The sequence below is a fragment of the Varroa destructor genome, unplaced genomic scaffold (genome assembly GCF_002443255.2).
Source record: "Varroa destructor unplaced genomic scaffold, Vdes_3.0 BEIS01000002.1, whole genome shotgun sequence".
Classification (NCBI taxonomy): Eukaryota; Metazoa; Arthropoda; class Arachnida; order Mesostigmata; family Varroidae; genus Varroa; species Varroa destructor.
In genome coordinates, this window is record NW_019211455.1 from 48331510 (window position 1) to 48350727 (window position 19218).

Here is a 19218-nt window from a genome sequence, read left to right on the forward strand (position 1 = left end):
TGCTCTATCTTGCTTTTTTACTGTACCTAAAACTTACGTAAAGATTTGTGTTAATTATGAATGCGCATGAATAAACGAGGTGTGGAATAAACAATGAGTTTTTAGTGTTCAATAGTTGAATCTAGGGTTCACATATATTCAGTTGGGCGACAGAAGGTTAAGCAGGTCATGCAGCATGAGGAAACGAGCTGTTGCCTGTGAAAACCTAGGTTGAACATGAGAACGGGAGGGGGAGGGGGTAGACGCTGATGAGTAACGCCCTCAAGTGCACCCCAATGCATTAACCATGGCCTACGCACCGATGCAGTGCTGGCCAACACCGGTTGGTGCCATGAACGAGACCAAATGTAAGTAACCAGGCTTGTTTGGACACCTGCTGACTATGCCACAGTAGAGGCTACAAAGGTTTACGATGTTCCGACCTTTGCCGATTGTTACTACTTTCAATAATGTACAACTGGTGTCGCTGTGGTAAATGAAACAGAACTATGTACATATAGGAATACCATATCACCGCTCAACAAAGGTTTCATACTCACTCTGTAACATTATTTTTGCTTTTTTTTCCCAACGTACCGTATTATGTAAACATGACACACTGTAGTGACTGTGACAGTTATGTTGCAAGCTTATCTCACCAAACGTATTGTAAATAATTCTATAGTAAACTTATAAGGCTAGAACATGGGTAATGGCAGTTCTTCAAACGCGTCCTGTCACGTCCCTTCTGTTTAGTTACTTTTATGCACCGCTTAAGGGTACTCTCATCAATAAGCTCATTATACTTCGGCCACAGGAAGATCTTGTGTGGTGAATGGATATTGGCCACGAATTTACATTTCAAGGATGGCTATTCTCGGCGAAAGTAGATTTTTGATGCCTAGTCTATTTCACTTTCTGCCCAAGTCTAAAGGTTTGACGTTTGATAGAAGTGAAAAGTTTTTATGTGTTAAGATACGCTTGGGAATAATATGAGGATTAACAGGGAACTGTATATCGCCTAGCTACATTCCACAGAAAAAAAAAGTCGCTAGGCAAGAAAAATCTACCCCGGTTCAAAACAATGTCAAACCATTTATAGCAAAAATCGATGCAAAAAACTGCTTTACGTACTTTGCGCTACTATTAGATTAAAAGACAGCTATTACTTATGTTCCAACCTAAAGAATGTGACACAGTGTACATTATCGATTGCCATTAGGGCAAAAATGCAGCGATATTCTACTATGAAGGGCTGGAGAAATTTGGCTCCAGGAACTTGTCGTCGTAGTGGTGTGGTGGATGACGTATTTGCCTGCTAATCTTATGCACACGTTATGGTCTAGGTTCGAATCCTGGCATAAGCAGGCTTCGTTTCGTGCTGGAGGCCAGCCGTCTCATATAACAATGCCTAGCGGGGGTACCGAACGCTAAAATCGAGCAATAGAAGCCCAAAAGCCTAAACGTTGTTATGCCTACTTTTATAATCTGTGGTGATTATTAGGGACGATGCTCATTCTACAGCCAGTGTTTATTACAATCTTGTGCTTTTTGTCTTGCCAGCGTGACAACCTTAGACACTACGGAGTGCTCTCCCATGCGCTAGACATGCACATATATATAAGAGTTGCATGCTTTGACCATTTTGATTAATTTAAACTTAGAAGGGAACATAAGTCATTTAGATTACGCCAATAAGACGAATATCGCTTTAAAAGAATCTGGTGTTTCTGTCTTTTTTTTTTTTTTTTTACTGAAAACCAAAGTGAATTAACTGTTGATATTTACGTTAACCTCAATAAATGAATTAGTTAAATATAAACTGACACGGTTGAATGCAATATTGCCCAAAAAAAGTCACTCACCATTTCTACTAGTCCTTCTTCCGAGATGCATGTAAGTAATTCGGGCCGCTTTCCGATTTCATTGAAATCATCGTTATCTTCAAAGTTGCTCATTTGTGCGTTGAGAAGATCCACGGATGTTGCCCAGGATACCGTGCGCTGCAGACGGTCCAACTGAGCCCGGCACGACACGCATTCATCGACTGTTGTTGTTGGTCGCCGTCATCATTGTCAAGGTTAAACCGTTACGGATGTTTACGTGAGCACAAGGGTAAAATGTATTACGATGCGATGAGACGGCGAAAAGTACAAGTTGTGGGATCAAAAATAAAGTAAGGGTGACAAAAAAACGTTCAGCTTCCCGCCAAACCCCACCCAATCTAGGCTTGGAATGGGCTCCGTATAACCACGAATTTCACATTAGAGGAAATAAGATAAATCATACGAAACCGCTTCACCTTCTCCTAGCTCACGGAATTATAGAATACAAGTTCTCTATAGCTTTTCTCGCAGAAACCGTTCGTCAAAGCGACGTAGCTGTTGACGTGATGGAATCATTTAGACATTGTATAAAACGTTGCTGTTAAAACCATTCGTTCTTTGCAGTGTTGATTTGTAAACAGGAGCACGCCGTTTACTGCCAGCAGTCAATGTAAGATTACGGAAAAGAATGTGTGCCCCCTTGATTACATCAAACCGTCTACGGGTTAGTGCGGTAATGGAAAGATGCTTGGACTCTACCTACATCTCTACTATTTGACAGCAGTATTTCCTACAGTTGCTGCATCGTTTTTACTCCAGCGATTCTCCTCACCCAAATTGCTCTCTGTACAGAAGATTTCGGTAACATTACAAGGGTGGTTGGCCTGTGGCCCACTCCGTTTCCTCCTGACGTCGACCAGTTCTTTGCTAATCTCTTTTCCAGCATTTTGCAAAGCTGCAACAAACTGTGCCATAGAAAAGTTAAAAAGGCTGCTTCGTTCTTTACGCAGAAGCCGGGCCGCGGCGTAATACCACCGTGCACCGCCCCTAGAAAGGGCAAAGTGCGCGTTTTATGCCCTTTTGAGTTCAATTTGTGTTTCGACGAGGCAACAAGTGCAGATATTCTGTAAGAGGAAAACGCAATGCCCGATGTGCGCACATATTCACGCGCAGACAACTATTATAGGTCAAGTGCCCATCTTTTTTAATCGTGTTTACACTATTTATCGACGGTGAAGCGATGTCGTCCTCTAAGTGAGTACTCTTCTATTGTCACGTATTGGCGGATATGTTCCCTGTAGATAGGGTAGCCGCAATCTATCACTTATAGACTTGATAAGATAGAATGTGTATATTCAGTTGGGTTATTCACACACTAGGGATCTGCAAAGGAGCATCATTGACATGCGCGACCTTTTTCCTCGGCCTGAGGCTTTGTTCTCCGTTTTCTCATTCATTCGTTTTCCTCTATTTCGTCTTTCTCTCTATTGGACTATTCACTTGCTACTACTGACCTCGGCTGTCGCAGTCGATCCCGCCTAGATATGCCGTTGACCCGCCGACTGGGCTGTAGCGGAAGCCTCCATTGTACGCCGACCCCATACAGGAGCTTCCGTTACCAAGAGCGGCGGAAACGCAAGCCGAACCCCCTACTCTGCCTGCTGCCAACATCGGACAGTAGTTGCCGTTAGCGTGCAGTGGTCCCGCTAGAACTCCAGCATTGTTTCTTTTTGAGGCCACAATTCCCGCCGAGGCAGAGTTATTGCAGAAACTGCTGTTGCCAGACTGACTGCATGTGTGCCAGGTGCTTGATAGGCTTCCGTTACTGTAAGAAACAAAGGGAGTCAGCAGATGACATAGGGAGAAAACGACGTCGCGAATAAGAGAGCGGGACGTCCAAGAATCCGAATATGGGTGAGGTGTCAGCTGAATCATAGAAGAACTGCGCCTAAGGCCTTGCTAGGGCAGAAAATCGCATAGAAAGAAAAAAAACTGGTGCCTTAAGAATGATATGCCAATTGCCTGCGGCTAGTGTCGAAATAGTATCACTACAGTGCATTGTATGCCGTGTGTGCGCGTGTGAAGAACTAAGCATGTCCGAAACATCTGGCGTCCAGAAAGGAAAATGTACTTTGATCCTTTTATGGATGTGGTGTATTGTAGCAAAGCAACGTACACTTTACCGGAATCGATCGTCTCCGTAATCAGATAGATAATAAGCTAAGGCACAAAGAAGCGAATGAATAGGCAGCAAACCAATGCTGACAATACATTTGGACCTATTATTGGGCCGCGGCATCTTTCTTGTGACATTGCGCACTCATAATATTGTCAATTGGTTAAGAAGAGAGCAGAAGTTGCATGATTTGCTTAGTAGTCGAAGTGGACCTGAGAGAACGCTCAACTAAATCCTGCATATAGTTCGCTTGCCGTTGGCATGATGCTTTTCACGGTAATACGGATGCGCTGATATGACGTATTTTCATCATGCTACAGATCGTCCTTTGTTCCTAACCTTTAGAAAATGACGTCTGCTAGAAGTCCTATGAGAAACAAATTGCTGTAAAGCCTGCATGAGTTTATATTCAAAAGACGTACACACCGTTGCTAAAGTGACGTTCATCGTCTTTGTCAAACGTCGTCTGCCCTTACCTACCGTTCGAATGGATCGGCATAGAGAATTCGACACGCGGCCCTGTGGGAAACAGGCAGTGCAAACAAAACAACGCTGGCAAACAGGGCACATCCCGATGAGACGTAGAACGGCACCCGCAAATCGCCTGTGCACCAAAAACCTCCGCCTGGGCCAAATCTTGACCCAGCTGAACCCCCGCTACCGGAAGTACTTCCGAGCATGCCACCGGTTGAAGGTGCCGTCGATCCTGAAAGGTATTCTATTCAGATAGGAACAAGTGGAAAGGGAGTGTGATTGAGATTGCCTTTTGAGCGGTCTCAGCTGCAATGACAATATAGTATTTGACGTTGGCTAGCGAAACTCGCTGTGAGTATAGCGTGAAAGGCCGGGTTTAACAACGAATTACCAGTTTATTTAACACTAACGTTCCAATGGTACTAATCCAGAGCCTTCGTGAAGCTATTATTCGTAAACATTAATATCGATACACATGAACTTCATTAGAGCATAGAAAACTAGAACGATGGTAGCGAACTACTTAGAATCCAAATGGCTGGGACGTTATATGTGAAACGACGGCGTTTAAAGGATTTCGAAAACGCATAACGCTCCACTTTACTGATAATTGCTAACGTTCATTTTAAATTTCAATAAAGTATTCAGAATTTGCAGATGCACACGGATCAACAATTGAATGCAATTCGCGTTACTAAGCTTTGCAGGCCAATATCAAGAGATGGACCTATGTAGGACATCCAAATAATCTATCTGTACTTCGTCAAGCTTTTGTTGTAGAATGGGTTCTTCGTCCTTCTACAAAACTTCCGCTTGTACCAAAGATCTATTTGCAAAAGCAAACCAGAAACAAGCTGTGCTTTACGCAAATTATCAGACAATATTACATTATCGCTTTGGGTGCCATATGGACACGAGTGAAATATGTCTATAGGATGGTCACTGTGTCTCCAGTCCGTACGGAGTCAAGAGTATCGTCAATGCTAATTCTGCAGGGGAACTGAGCGAGCTAGATCAATCCTCAGACCAAAATTCAACTTAGTAATAATGCATATATGGATCAAGCTGCATTTGCAACAACGTGTCACATGTGGCTTCGTTTTTAAAAATAATACTACTTCATAATAAGCTACGTATAACACTGCATTGTGACTAGTGACGACAGAGTTCACCATGGTAATATTATTTATACCAAAATAATGCATAATCACTGTAACTATACAGGCTTCGATCCAATTAAGTTAGCTTTACAAGACGGTATCGTAACTTCTCGAACGATACGCAATTTGTGCCAGTGTTTGGACCGTTTCAAAGCAGGCTTCATATTGCGAGGTAGAGAAATCATAACATTTTACCTGCCTAACTTACCAGCAAATGATTATAAAACGTTCACTTGTCCAAGTATAATCACAGTCTTTTCCAGTATGAGGAAAAATTTTCGTCTCGTTTCGAAGATGAACAACACATTGTTTCGCTCGAAATCCTTAGCGGCCTATTTCAGCCCATTTCAGGCCCATTTAATTCCGCCTTAAGTAACGAGCTCAGTTGATATTTTATCGAAAGTGAATAAATTGTGCCGAGCTCATTTCGGCCGACCAGATAATAGAAAAGTCCTTAATGAGTATACTAGTTTATTTTCTCTTTTACGCAGCACTGATTGTCTTTTTGCACACATTTTGGCCTATATAGCTCCATTTTCTCTTTCTTTCTTTATATATATTAGGAGATTAATTCTACCTTTGTTTTTCGATGAGAACTAACCATAAAGTTAAATCAAGTTAATGAACTATGCTACATAAACTTGACCAAAATTTACGGTGAATCCTGACACTGACGGGTAATTGGCAGAATGAGCAGAATGGGTGCGCTCATCGACCAGTGGACAAAACCCCACGCTCTCGAGAAGTGCCTTGCACGCAGCCGTTCAAACACTAACAGCTTCAGCGAATAGCCGAGGCCACCAGAGAGAGCTCCACTTAAGACGGCGAGCAAGGCCAGTCCACGGAAGCCCCCCAGAGCCATGGGGGAAGCACAAGAGAAGCTCAAACCTAGAAGACCAGCCTGGAAATGCCAGCAATTGTTAGTTTTTATTTTCGTCAGTTCACACTGATCCATACATAAAGTTCTATACTTACTATGTTATAGTGTCCAGAGTGATCATACCTGGGATAAATATTTTCGACCCACATAACAATCGTCCGAGTTTCCCACAATTAACATCCCGAAAAGGCACGTTCCAAAAGTATGCGCCAAGCCGAGAATTGTTTGGAGGAGATATTGGTCACCTAGCGTCCCCATACTAACTGAGCCGCCTCCATCTTCCGAAACTGCTAATGGTACCTGTACAAATAACCAGCATATATATATATATATATAATGCATTGCATAATTACGACGTTCCGCTATTAATGACTTATTTTATTTGGCTCTAATTGCAAACGTTCCGTTTTCTTTTGACACAAGCGTTATCGTTCCTCTTATTAATATGCCATATTTCTTTGGTGAAATTGAAAAATACTTACGATGAAGAGAAATGGCGTATATATAGCAAACGACGCAAAGAAGCATACGACCATTAGAACGCGGACGGTTTTCGTTCGAAGTGTCGAAAACTCGAACAAAGGTGGTTTCTGACTCGTTGTATTCTTCTCTTTGATCTTCCGACGCTAAGGTCCGCGCAATATGAATTTCCATGCGAATTAGATCCAAACAAAAAGAAGACAAGATCCCGAAGTCCCATGCTCAGTAATACCAACGTCGTTGCAAGCCGCAACAGGCAACGCGCAAAACGATACGAGCGTCCGAGTTGCCCAAATCACACAATGGCAACCGTCGACAAAGACCGCCGGGAAATTGGCAAAGAAAAACAGGATTTAACTCGTTAAATACAGGATACTACAATGAAAATCGCTGCTTTGGCTGTTGAACATTTTCGAAGCAAAAGCGATGAGGGACCAGAGATGAGATAAAAAAAAAATAATTATTGTCCCCCTTTTAAGATGGGCGGCCCAACTCGAAAGGCTAAAATATCGCTATCAGGAAAGGAATACAAGTAGGAAATCACAATATGGAAGGAAACACTATATAGAGTTTAGATAAGATCTAATACTATTCAGCTTCTTCATTCTGACAACCTGAGTGATAGAATCGTGTCATTAACTTTTCCTCTCTGTATTTTAATTTTTCATATCATTTTTGATTCCAGAAAGGTTTAACTGAGCAGCGAGTTGGCGAGTTGAAAATTAAACTCAACTGATCGAATAGACGATCTCTCTGTTCTGATCTATCTAGTTCTCAACTCAGCTAGCCAGCCTTACAGATCTTCATCGGTGATGAGCCTTTTAGGAACACACAACCTGGGTCCTGCGTAAAACTGAAAGTACTCAGTGATAGAGTATGGTAAAATTCCGAGAAGGTGTCATGGCCTAGGATTACAGATGCCGACAAGACTTTTCCGTTTGGAAAAACGAATTTTCAAGAAAGAAGAAAATTTAGAAAAAGACCTCGTGAAGAGGGGAGGTTAGACTGGAGACACTTGAAACAGAAAGGCCAATACTCAGTAAAGTGCTTCGAACTGAGGGGAGGGAACAGTTCATAAAAAAATGACTACAGAAAAGGTCATAACTGACCATTACAGGAGCATCAGAGACTCAGTAAGAGAAGTAGTTCTGTCCGCACTAGCACCGATGTGCCAAATGGAAAAAGGTGACGCTTGTGACGACGCAATTGACGATGACAGAAATCCTAATAGTAATCGACGTATCGAATTATTTAAATAAGATAGTAGCCGATAACGATCGTCTGCCCCTTTTATTGAATCAATACAAGGCTCAGTTGAACGGGCAACTTCCTTACGTGGAACTGCTAGCTAAACCGGTTCCAGCTTACCAAGCAGGCAATATTTTGTTATCTATTAACAGATAGCTTAAGTTGGATGTCAGACCATTAATGAACTCAGGTTAGTCAAAAGTTTATATCTTATCTAAAATGGCTTTTTTGCATTTGCACATTTTTGTTTCGATGTGGAAAATGGAAAACTATTATTATTATTAAGCCGGGATAACTATGTATATTGTTATATATTTTAACTGATTATTTTGAAAATATTCCTATGCATTGTACATAAATAAAATTCAGTGCTGACTACCAATCGATAAACCTTATTCGACAACTGGTCTATCGTTATTTTATCGCTAGAATATTGTAGAGACGGTAACTTTTCTATGCTATATGATTTTAAGGGCACGAGATACACACACATATATATGTACACATAGAGGACCTACATAACACAATGAAATAAATAGAAAAATAAAACGACCATTTCACCGAGAACGCTTGCGAATGTAGCTCACAACTACAGGGCGTTAGTGGTATTCCCGAAAAACGTTACGTGTATTTGCCAGAAGTGTTAGCTGTGTACGAATGCCGCTTCCTCCTCCTATCCACTCAACCTTCAAATTTGTCACATTTTCCTAATTTTCACGTAAAATTTGCGAAACGAAAAGAATGATAAAGTTTGTGAATATTTCAGGTAAAATTCTTTTTTCAGAGGGTGGACTGGTTTGGCAATGTATAACAATTGCCAGCTCTTACAGATTACATGTCACGTCTCTGAACCCCTCCGCTAACCCGTTCCTCCCTGATATTTCCGGTAATGCAAAATTCATACGTCAGTATAGCTACCTTTTTTTCAGCCAGCTCAGAGCACCAACAGCAGTTCATCTTCTGCTGACGGACTCAAAAGTAGAGCTTTTAAGCGACCCCTGTTCCATCGTAAAAAGCACTTGAATTTAAGATTGATCGGTAAATAGTCACAATAGCAGCCCAGACATGTCCTCTGTTTCTTATTTCTCTCAGCCGGTTTGCTTCGTTTTGTAAAGCAACGTCGCAACTGGACGTTATACATACATACACGCTGTCTCTTTTAACTGAAATAAAACGACTTATCTTTGTGCCTCAATTGATCTGATATTTCAGATAGACTATGTCGCAAAACGGTAATCAACATTATATAATTTATCCTTGAAAATAAACTTTCCTATATTTTCAGTTAAGTGAACCTGAGAAAGTATATATGACCAGCTTGGTAGATATAAGGAAATATATCCTGGTAAGTAATAATGCACCCTGAATGTACCTGGGTGCCAACAAACAATAGTTATATGCGGGTTAGTTACAATTGCTCATTCTTCGACCAGTAAAACGTATTTATGAAGAATTGTATCTTGTTATAGTTTAGAAAATACTCTCCATGTAAATATTCTTAGATAATTAAGAAGACTTTATGTAGTCTTTTTTTACTTTCGGTGCTTGCTGGGATAATATTCCAAGAAATTTCCTTAATTAGAAGTGAGAGTGCGTTTTCAGACCATTCATATAAATAGAAAGATACCTACATATCGTAAAACGAAGTCTCATAAAAATACACATCATTTTTTTTATCGGTAGCTTTTATTGTTACTTAGTTTTTTTTCCAAGGAATACGATCGCCCGTTCCCGCTGGCCCATTTTATTCTTTGCACTTACATTCTCTACGTGCATCTGTTTTCTTCTAATGCTATCAGACCAACAACTATCGCTCTCCGATCGAAAAGTAACGTTTGCACTTACTGAGCGACCACTTCGCTGCATGTATACACTACTCGTATCTATTGACTTCTTATAATAACCTAATAACTTGCACGCAAGCACATCGTTATTTTGCGCCACTTGGGCTTTACGTGGCGGCTGTGGGTGCTACTCCGGGGAAGTTAGTTCAGATGTAGTGGTTTGTGTAGTGTTAGTTACGATCCCAGCCTTAATACATTATCTTCTCTGGGTTCCTTCCCGTATATCGAGGAGGGTTGATTTATTTGTGGTGGTTGCAGACGACGCCGCCGCCGCCGCCGCCGCCGCTGCTGCTCTGGATCGAGCGTCAATACAAATGATTCGTATTCGCTGGAAAAACTAATGAAACCGGTTTTAATTTGATGGTGACGTTGCTACGTTATCTGCAGGCCCGCTTGCTGCTTGCCGCGACATCGGCCCGCTGGTTCAGGCCAAAGCACTGGTCCTGTGAAGTCCAGATCCGAACAATGGTTGACTTGACAATGACGATGTTAGCATGAAGGAACTCTTTGCACACGTATAGCCTCATCGAACGCGGGCGCTTGAGGTGCTATCGTTGAGAGCACCGTGAACTGGCCCTCTTCTTTGTTGGGTTGGCCCTGGTAGCATTTTATGGTGGACTAACTCAGAGGTAAGTTAAATAAAACTGATATAAATATATAATTAAGAAAACCTGTTTCGTGTAGCTGTAAGCAATATAAAACGCAAATGTCGACCGATTTTTACAGACGACCAATAATTTTATTAGCCGGTTCACGATTCAGCGTATAACGTGAATGAAGCACAGTACGTCGTATCAGGATTGCAGCTTTCCTAAAGGTTCAATCTTTTGCCGATGGCAAAAATTACATTAATTTGACCTCCCATGTCGTGCCGGTCGGTGTAGTTACTATTGTATTTAAAGCTAAAGCATTTAAAGGCTGGAATCGTAGTTCGAGTGAGTCCTCAGCAACGCAAGTCCAATTAAAAGGAAGTTATAACCCTCTAATCCAATTGCTGAAAAATCGACTATCCCTAATCTTTAAACTGCAGGCTGGCCTATGTTCAGGGCACTCGGGAATAATGGATATGGGGCCCAGGTGAGTGAATCTTCTTCAGGGTATATTTTCCCGCAACATCAGGTGTAACAGCCGACTTGTAGACGGCCATCGTTTAGAACATTTTTTTTTTTCATTACTGAGTAGTTTTTGAGCGAATTTTTTAGAGATTTTCTTAGATCTCTGACAAAAACCCAAAGAGTACAGTTTATTTTAAACTACTTGTAGAAATGCTGCGCATACCTAATATATACGTATAATTCTAAGAGTTTTTAAATATGACTTGAACATTATTTTAAATGCGCTACAATATAAGTCGTTGGACTGACCCTTTACTTTAAAGCGGATAACTGTACCCTAAAAAGTAACTTAGATCTTGTATATTGCATGGAGGCCGTCATTTGTGCCAAACGGGCTCCTAGAACGTAGCTCACTTTAGATATCGTACAAACACTATATAGTATGCTAATAGAAGTTTTCTGCTTAGTCCTTTAAACTTACCACAACGGAATTTTCAGGCAATTAATAGGGCTGTCTTTACCGAATCGAGTTGATCTAAATGCAGCCAAAATTTTCTATAACATTTCTCAATATGACCCCTAAATTCTCACTTAAATTTCAGCCGAGTACCTTGCCTGGCATCTGGCTTAGTTAACATTTAGCTATTTCAACTGCTTATATCTATGAGCGGTTTCCTTCCACAGAATGGCTATGCGGTGCTGATCCATACAGCTTGTACATGCCAACCCGCATTTTTGTTACTATACAAAAAAACGGTGTGTACAAAAAGGGTGCATACGTATATATATATATATATATATATGTATGGTGATATTGTTAATTTCTAGAGAAGCTGATTCTTTGATTCTCATGTAACCAGATGTTTCTAATGAAGAGCTAACAACGATTACTGTCGAAACCGATCATATTTACACCGTGCGACGTCTCTGGACCCATCGACCGCCTCGTCGCTTCTCCTCGGTCCAACTCATACGGGATTGAGACAATGGTACGTTTCACAGCCGCAACAAACACAAGCGTTATCATTGATTGCTTACGCTGAATCGTTAAAAGGACGACGACGACAAGGAGGAAGCAGTCAACAAACAAATAATCAATTGATCGGCTACTCAGTTCCGTCTGGCTGTGGAGTTTACCTGCAAACGCCAGACGATACGGGTCCAAGTCGCTCATAAGTAGCGAACTACACACATTCATAAGAGCCCATTCGGACACAGGACGGGACAAGAGCTAAGCTAAACTCGCTGATTCGAACCTGGCGTCTCTCATGATAACATGCCAGGGAACCTTGGCCTTTCTCCTGGCCCTCGGCGTTAAACCGAAATGCTTAGGCGGCAGGCGCAGCTGGATATTTTTGTTTTCTTCGAAACGAAACTGCGATCCAACAACTATTGTTTCCAACCTGTAACATCGATATAGCAGTACAATGCAGTTAATACTCTGGCCGAAAGAAACCTATCTTGCGGAATCGAAAAATAGGACCCTCAGGTCCTATAATATCGGGTGAATTCAGAGGCGGTAATGAAGCTACTTTTCAGCTTAAGGAAACTCCCTTTAGAAAAATTCAGAGCGGAACAGCGTTATATAAAGATACGCCAGAAAAAAAATTACGAGAACACCGTTTACAACGAAGGATTTTGCTAGCGCCAAGCGATGCAGCGCTTGTGACCAGTTGTAACACACAATAGCACCGCTACATACTCCGACCATGAACGAAACGAAAGAGAACTACAACATATAGAAACGTATTCTATGCAACTGAGGAGTTATATGTCCTAGCGCAACAACAATAACAGATTGTTGTAAGAATGAAGGACATAATCCCGAACAGGCGAAGCTTGGTACAGGACTACTTGTAAACGTAACGGGACAGCGGTGAAATCAATGATCATCGACAGTCAATTCCCCATATCTCAAAACTGTTTTTTGCGTGAATTTTGAGAATCAACATTTATCTTACTATAATAAAGCCCTTGAAATCCATATCACAGGGACGTATAAAGCGGGTCGAAGCAAATCAGAATTCAGTAGAGTTAAAAAATGGTAGCAAGTTTCTACTATAATAAATCGTATCATGCCGCAAATACATACTTCACAACCTGTGTGAACAAAAAAAATCACACATAATACACATGAGCTTAATATAGCGTTTTTTCGTAACCATAATGTTTTTATGACAGAATGAGCAAACAAATCTATATCCTCATTTCGATATGTATTTCTGTAACAAATGTACTTTATAAACACAAATTAATTACAACTGTCTTCATTGAAGGAACAACGATATGACGATTGCTGGTCCCCTTGCCGATATTTGGCTAAATTCAGTCGTATGATGAAGCACGCTTTAGACCTCTTGTGTCGTCAAGAGTGCCGAGATCGCTTTGATCCATCTTCCAATATATATCTTTCGCATACATTCGTGTTCTCGACGGTAGTCAATGCGGTTAGCGTTGTTCGTGATACTAAAATTAGTTAAGGGGTCCTAGAGTGTGATTCAGGCAAACCTTAACTGGGAACTAGAAGAGTTTGCATAGAGCTAAATCGTGTCATGGGTCCGGAGCACAGAATATTTTCTCATACAGAACGTCGCTTTGACCCGAACCACTTTTATTTGCTTCGTGAAAATAATTCCCTTGCTAAAATTCTTATGGAACGGGGTTTTTCATCTGAAACGAGAAGAGTTACTCCTATATGTTGAAGATACAGCTTGCTAATTTTCGTAACAAGCACATGCGTTAATGAACGAATTCTTCCACGTTTCTACATCTAGTGGTCTCACCTGGTTCTTGAGATGCACAATAGCTCTTCTCTGCGGATGGTATAACGAAGCTGGCCGATAGAGCATTCCAATAATGAAGAGCAAAGATACCACACCAGTCGTAGCCTGCAGGCCATATCGCCACCCGAAAGAGCTGCAAGCATTTACAACATTCAAAAACGACACGATACCAACCGAAATGCTTTGGCTAATGTTCACAATTTGTTCTTGTTATTGGAACGTCCTGAACGTACACCCCCTAACAACAAAAACAACATACGCATATATCCACCTCCGAAAGAGATCTATACTGTTTACTTTGTATCGTCTCAAGCAATCTTCTATTCTGATTCACATTTCAAACGCTGTCGTCATACGCCGACATTCCAGCTACTGGAAAAATAGACTGCTAATGTACGACCGCTTTATATAAGTACCCTGTATTGAGGTCACAACGTTTCTTGATTAAGAGAGCTAACATGATTTGACAAAAGCCTGACATAGCTCCGTCATCTTAAACTTAATTCAATGCTGCTACTGATTATTCGAACGGAAGGGCCAATAAATCGTGGTACCGTTTGTGTATATGAGCAAGTGAATTACAGTTCATTTTTATGTCGACAAAAAAAAAACAACAGATCATTCATACACTTAAGACCCATTGGCAAAAATCAACAATAGCCGTCGTTAGCATTGTTATATCGCAGAATCTTGGCGGGCTGATCATGTAACCGCACACCGCAACCTTAAGCTCCTTATGTTTCCAGCTCTATTGCAAAAAACTAGAAGAGGCATTCTCAAGATGAGGCTCTTTCAGGGTAAACGTGAGTCCTGCTTCCTTGGGTCGAACACCCAAGCCGTGCCCGCAGCTTTCGGCGGGCGGTTTGCTCAATTTGTTCGACGAACAAAAACCAGTACAGCCCCGTCTGTTATCGAGTTCTTATGCTGAATCTTGCTGGCGCTATAAAGCTACTAGGAATAGACATAGATGGCGAACATACAGGGTTATCTCATCTGCGTTCATCCGTTTAGGCTGGCACGCAGCTCGGCACGATTGAACGTCGGTCACCCCACTCTGTAGTCGTGCCGAGAGCCAAGATAAATGATTTGACGGCAAACGTATTTTCTTAAGTGGCCTATAGGTAGTAAAGCCTCGTGACAGCACAGGAGGAGATAAAATCGAATTTTGCATCGCTATAATATGTAATACTCTTAAATGTTTTGAATTGACTATCCTTTATGGGCGTACAAGAAAGGCTGCTTGATCATACTTATTTCACGATAGTGTAGACAAGGCTGGGTGCCGTACTAAACGCTGCTTATTTGTACCATCGAATTATTGAACTATTAGAGGCGAACGTGGTACGTTCCATCTCAATTACACAGTGTAATGTAATAGCTATGGTAATGAAAATTATCCTTAATTAACATAAGCTATTTCATTATAATTTTCCAAGCATCGAAATATATTATACTATACGCAGCTTTTAAGTTTTATATGTAGCACTCTATTCCGACCGTAATTTTGGCAATTCATCAACATCATTGCCTCGCCATTGTTGTTCTCGGACTATTCTAAGCAAAAATGATGATATTAATAGTTCAGAAGTCTACAGAGTCTTCGCTCGATCCCCTTTCATGTCCCTCAACGTTGAAACTTCAGCCCCTCATAGAGTTGCCTTGTCTAGTTGGTAGCTCGAGTGTTTTAGAATGATGTCAGGCGAAAATCGGCGTCTGCCAAAATTAGCCCTCGGCCGACGACATCACAATTGCTTAGATTTCGCCATCGGATGGCTTTATACGAGCACATGCCGCCGCGTTCTAAACCAGCTATCATAACAATGACGCTCTATCGATTAAATGACAAGATTAAGTGTCTGAATTATCTGAGACCCTATAAGGCAGGTGTCTTTTCTACAGAGATAGAGTTCGTCTATCGTCTTCCGTCGAAAAGTTAGACCGGCTGGCATTTTTGACGCCCATCAGGAACTGAGCTACCTAAGCTTAACGGGGGCGGAACAAAAGAGCACCAAAAAAGTTCAAGTGTCACTGCTCTGTAGCTGTTCGAAATGCTTTGAACGGCTGATCTGGTCTCGGATCGCTCCGATTCTTTCGAGCCGTCGTACTAAAGACGAAACCAGAGTGTCTCATTTGTCTTCAGATTAATTCTGTCTGACTAAGCCAAATCCCTGACCCGCTGTGATTCTCGGTTCTAGCCTTGGAAGCAGAACCAGATCAGCGCCCCAGTACAGTTAGTGCACATATACGAGTCACACAGAAACACAGAGTAGGAGAGTATTTTCTTAACAACGAACCTTCTCAACCATCAGGGGACCGCGAATGATAGTTTTTTGCTGGAAGAAAGAGCTTTTGATCTGTCGCTAATAATGATCTACCTGAGCGTTTTCTCCATATAATACAATAGGCCACGAATAGTAGACGCTACTGCGTCGTTAAGCGACCAGGTGCCCTTGCCCTTACTAATGTGGGAGAATCTGACGATATTAAATATTACTATAGACAGAATCCTTTACGGCAGGTATTTTTATTAGATCTCTTTTTTGATGTCCGCGTTTCTAGGACCCGGTATATGTATGCAAAAATTGTCGAGTATTACACAGGGTTCCTTCATTTTGCCCTGGTTAAACTAGCCGTAAATGATTACTTCGGCTTCTCGGTTTCATGCGAATTTCCTTCTCTCGATTCGTACCATTAGCTAAATTGATATACTACAATATCAATCATCGCAGAATACGCTATTCAGATAATTAGCGACAAAGATTATCTTAGATAATAAATGGCTATGCCGTTGTTGCAAAGAACATGCACAGGCTATTTGATTATTTGAAGCGCTAATTTAGAGAGATCTGATCGCGTATTTTGAACACTGGAAGCTAAAAAGATTTAGCAGTGTATAGTCCGACTGATTCGAAACGTACCCGAGAACGTGATGTAGAAAGTGGTTGAGTGAAGCGACACCGAGGCCCGTAGCTGCAAGACAGAGTAATTCAATATTTTCCCGTTTCCGTTTGAAGTACGAACCTACGACGATGTTGGCCGTTTCCCGAGTGACACCCAATCCAATTCCGACCACTGAAAAGCAGAGTTATAATCGAACTGTTGAACCAGGCCAGCCCAGCCCACGTCGTTGAAAAATGTTTGGCAAAAATGACGGAATCGCTTTTCCTTCGCGAATGTCATAGCACACCCTTTACATTCGATAACTGGCTGATAGAGACGCCTTTTAAGCACAATTGGATAATTGTGTATAAATCGGTCTAATAAACATAATTAGTTTTTTGTTTCAGGTAAATATCTTCCTCATAAAGTCGATGTTTTTAAACTCAATTAGAATATTTAGCAATTCCGTTAGTAGGACGAAGTGATCCGAAAAAAAAGTGAAGATGAAAGTTTCGCCTCAAAGTTTTGGGCTGCAGGATTAACAAATCTTAAAACTTACCAATGCTGATACTATTAGCATGGCCTGGCTGTCTCTAAATGTCTATTGCAGGAAGTATTTGATGCATTAACTAAAAAAGTAATTTGTTACATATTTGAAAACTATGTGTTTATGCGTAAAAAGAGAAAAACTACCCACTAAACAAATTGACAGAGGCATTAAATTAATTTAGATTCATGTTTCGCTGATGAGCCGATAGGATTCAGGGCATTAGCTTGGTTAAGAGCGGCCCAAAGTCCTTGATGGTCATTTCCAAAATATACACAGGCTAAAACTGGGCCTGGCGTATTTTTGTCATAGCTAGCTATTAACTACTAGAACTGTATAGAGTATTAACTAAAAAAAACTGAACTTCTAGCTGAAACCTCATTGATACTAATATTAATATAATGTGTATATATAAAGGAGTAATAATAGAAGGAGGCATACATTGCTACCGACACGTGTCTCAGTTTTCACGTTTGTTGCATGTTTTCATCGAAAATTCATTCTTCTGCTTCTGTTTCAGGTTTGCTATCTAGAGTTCTGCGAAACGTCCCGCGAATAGAAAAAAATGTTCCTAGTAAAAGATCAACTACCAGCATTGGTGCCTTATGGCCAGAGTGCGAATTAATAGTCCAATCAAAGTTGATCCTTACGATTCTGATATAGATCGACAGCCTTCGACATTACGCACAACTTTCATTTTCGGCTTATTTACCTGTAAGTTAGTGTTTTTGTCATCGGAGGGCAACGCCATTTTGTTGAGCAATCCTTAGACGTGGTGATGTCGAGAACTAAGCACTTCTTGAAACGTTAAATGCATCACCCCACTTCTAATAGGGATATCAACTATCGTAATAAATATAGTCAACCGGCTGGGAATATTAGAGTTTTTGCGGGGATTCGTTGTAGGAACGATTCGGTCTGCATCCACCATATGACTCAGGTAGAATTCAACTTATGACCTACCTAATCGTAAGCTGGCAGTAAATATGATCACTAGCGCAGAAAAACACCAGCCGATCGATTACCAATCCATGGCCCCTGGAAGCGTTGACATCAGAGGCGGATGGTGCATCGGTTAATGTAACATAACCAAAAAAACAGCCTCTGTTAGTCATTGACCGCTTACCAAAGCACCACGAGACGAAGATTTGATGAAACTGCGTCGCGAATGAGGTAAAAAGGCAGCCCAATGCTGAGAGGAGTCCACCTAAGACCGCGACAACCCGTGGCGATCGTCGACGGCAGATAGCCACGACGACTGGACTGATGAACGTTGATGTGGCCAAGGACAGCGCACCAGGGTAAACTTGAATTAAGAAACGCAAAGCAAGAATACAAGCAAAAGGTGCGTTAGGTGAAGACCACATTAGAAATAGTCTATGCAATAAAGACATACATAGTCAATAGCACTCATCAGGGATACCTCTTATGGAATGAGTAAACAATACAGACTAACTTACCCATGTTTGAAGGAAGGTATATATATGTGTGTGTGGAAGAAATAAGCGGGTGATTATATACACTCATGTCGATACCGTTTTAGCGCTACGATATGTATGCGGCAGAAAGACATGAGTACAGGATTTTGTTGTCATTTATTCAGATACCGATAATTACGCATAAAATATATAGAAAAGTAATTGAATTTGGCGCGCGCTGTCCTAATTATTGGTGGGAATATTTGATGAACTGCTAAGCAATAGAATCGTTGTCAGTATTAAAAATCTTTGGGTTCGTACGGGGTTTTATATTGCACCAAGCTCTCTATGCGGCTCGACTAGTTACGTTTAACAGTAGTATCCAATCTAGTTTTTTTTTCTATACTTTCCCTATATAAGGTGCGGTGTAAATAACTTCAAACTAATGAAAGTCATGGAACACAAAAC

General features: G+C 41.2%; 1 protein-coding gene across 2 annotated transcripts in view; it reads right to left on the bottom strand.

Moving 5' to 3' along the window:
• Positions 1-19218, bottom strand: part of LOC111244616 (uncharacterized) — a 113614-nt gene that overhangs the window by 2200 nt on the left and 92196 nt on the right. The window contains exons 2-10 of one of the 2 annotated variants that reach the window (XM_022791893.2): positions 18459-18638; positions 16824-16977; positions 13906-14038; positions 6978-7121; positions 6619-6795; positions 6291-6516; positions 4462-4699; positions 3320-3630; positions 1845-2026 (exon numbers count right to left, since the gene is read on the bottom strand). In XM_022791893.2, coding sequence (XP_022647628.1) covers positions 1845-2026; positions 3320-3630; positions 4462-4699; positions 6291-6516; positions 6619-6795; positions 6978-7121; positions 13906-14038; positions 16824-16977; positions 18459-18638 — 1745 coding nt within the window. The remainder of the gene's footprint in view (positions 1-1844; positions 2027-3319; positions 3631-4461; positions 4700-6290; positions 6517-6618; positions 6796-6977; positions 7122-13905; positions 14039-16823; positions 16978-18458; positions 18639-19218) is intronic. The other variant, XM_086979950.1, reaches the window with a different exon arrangement.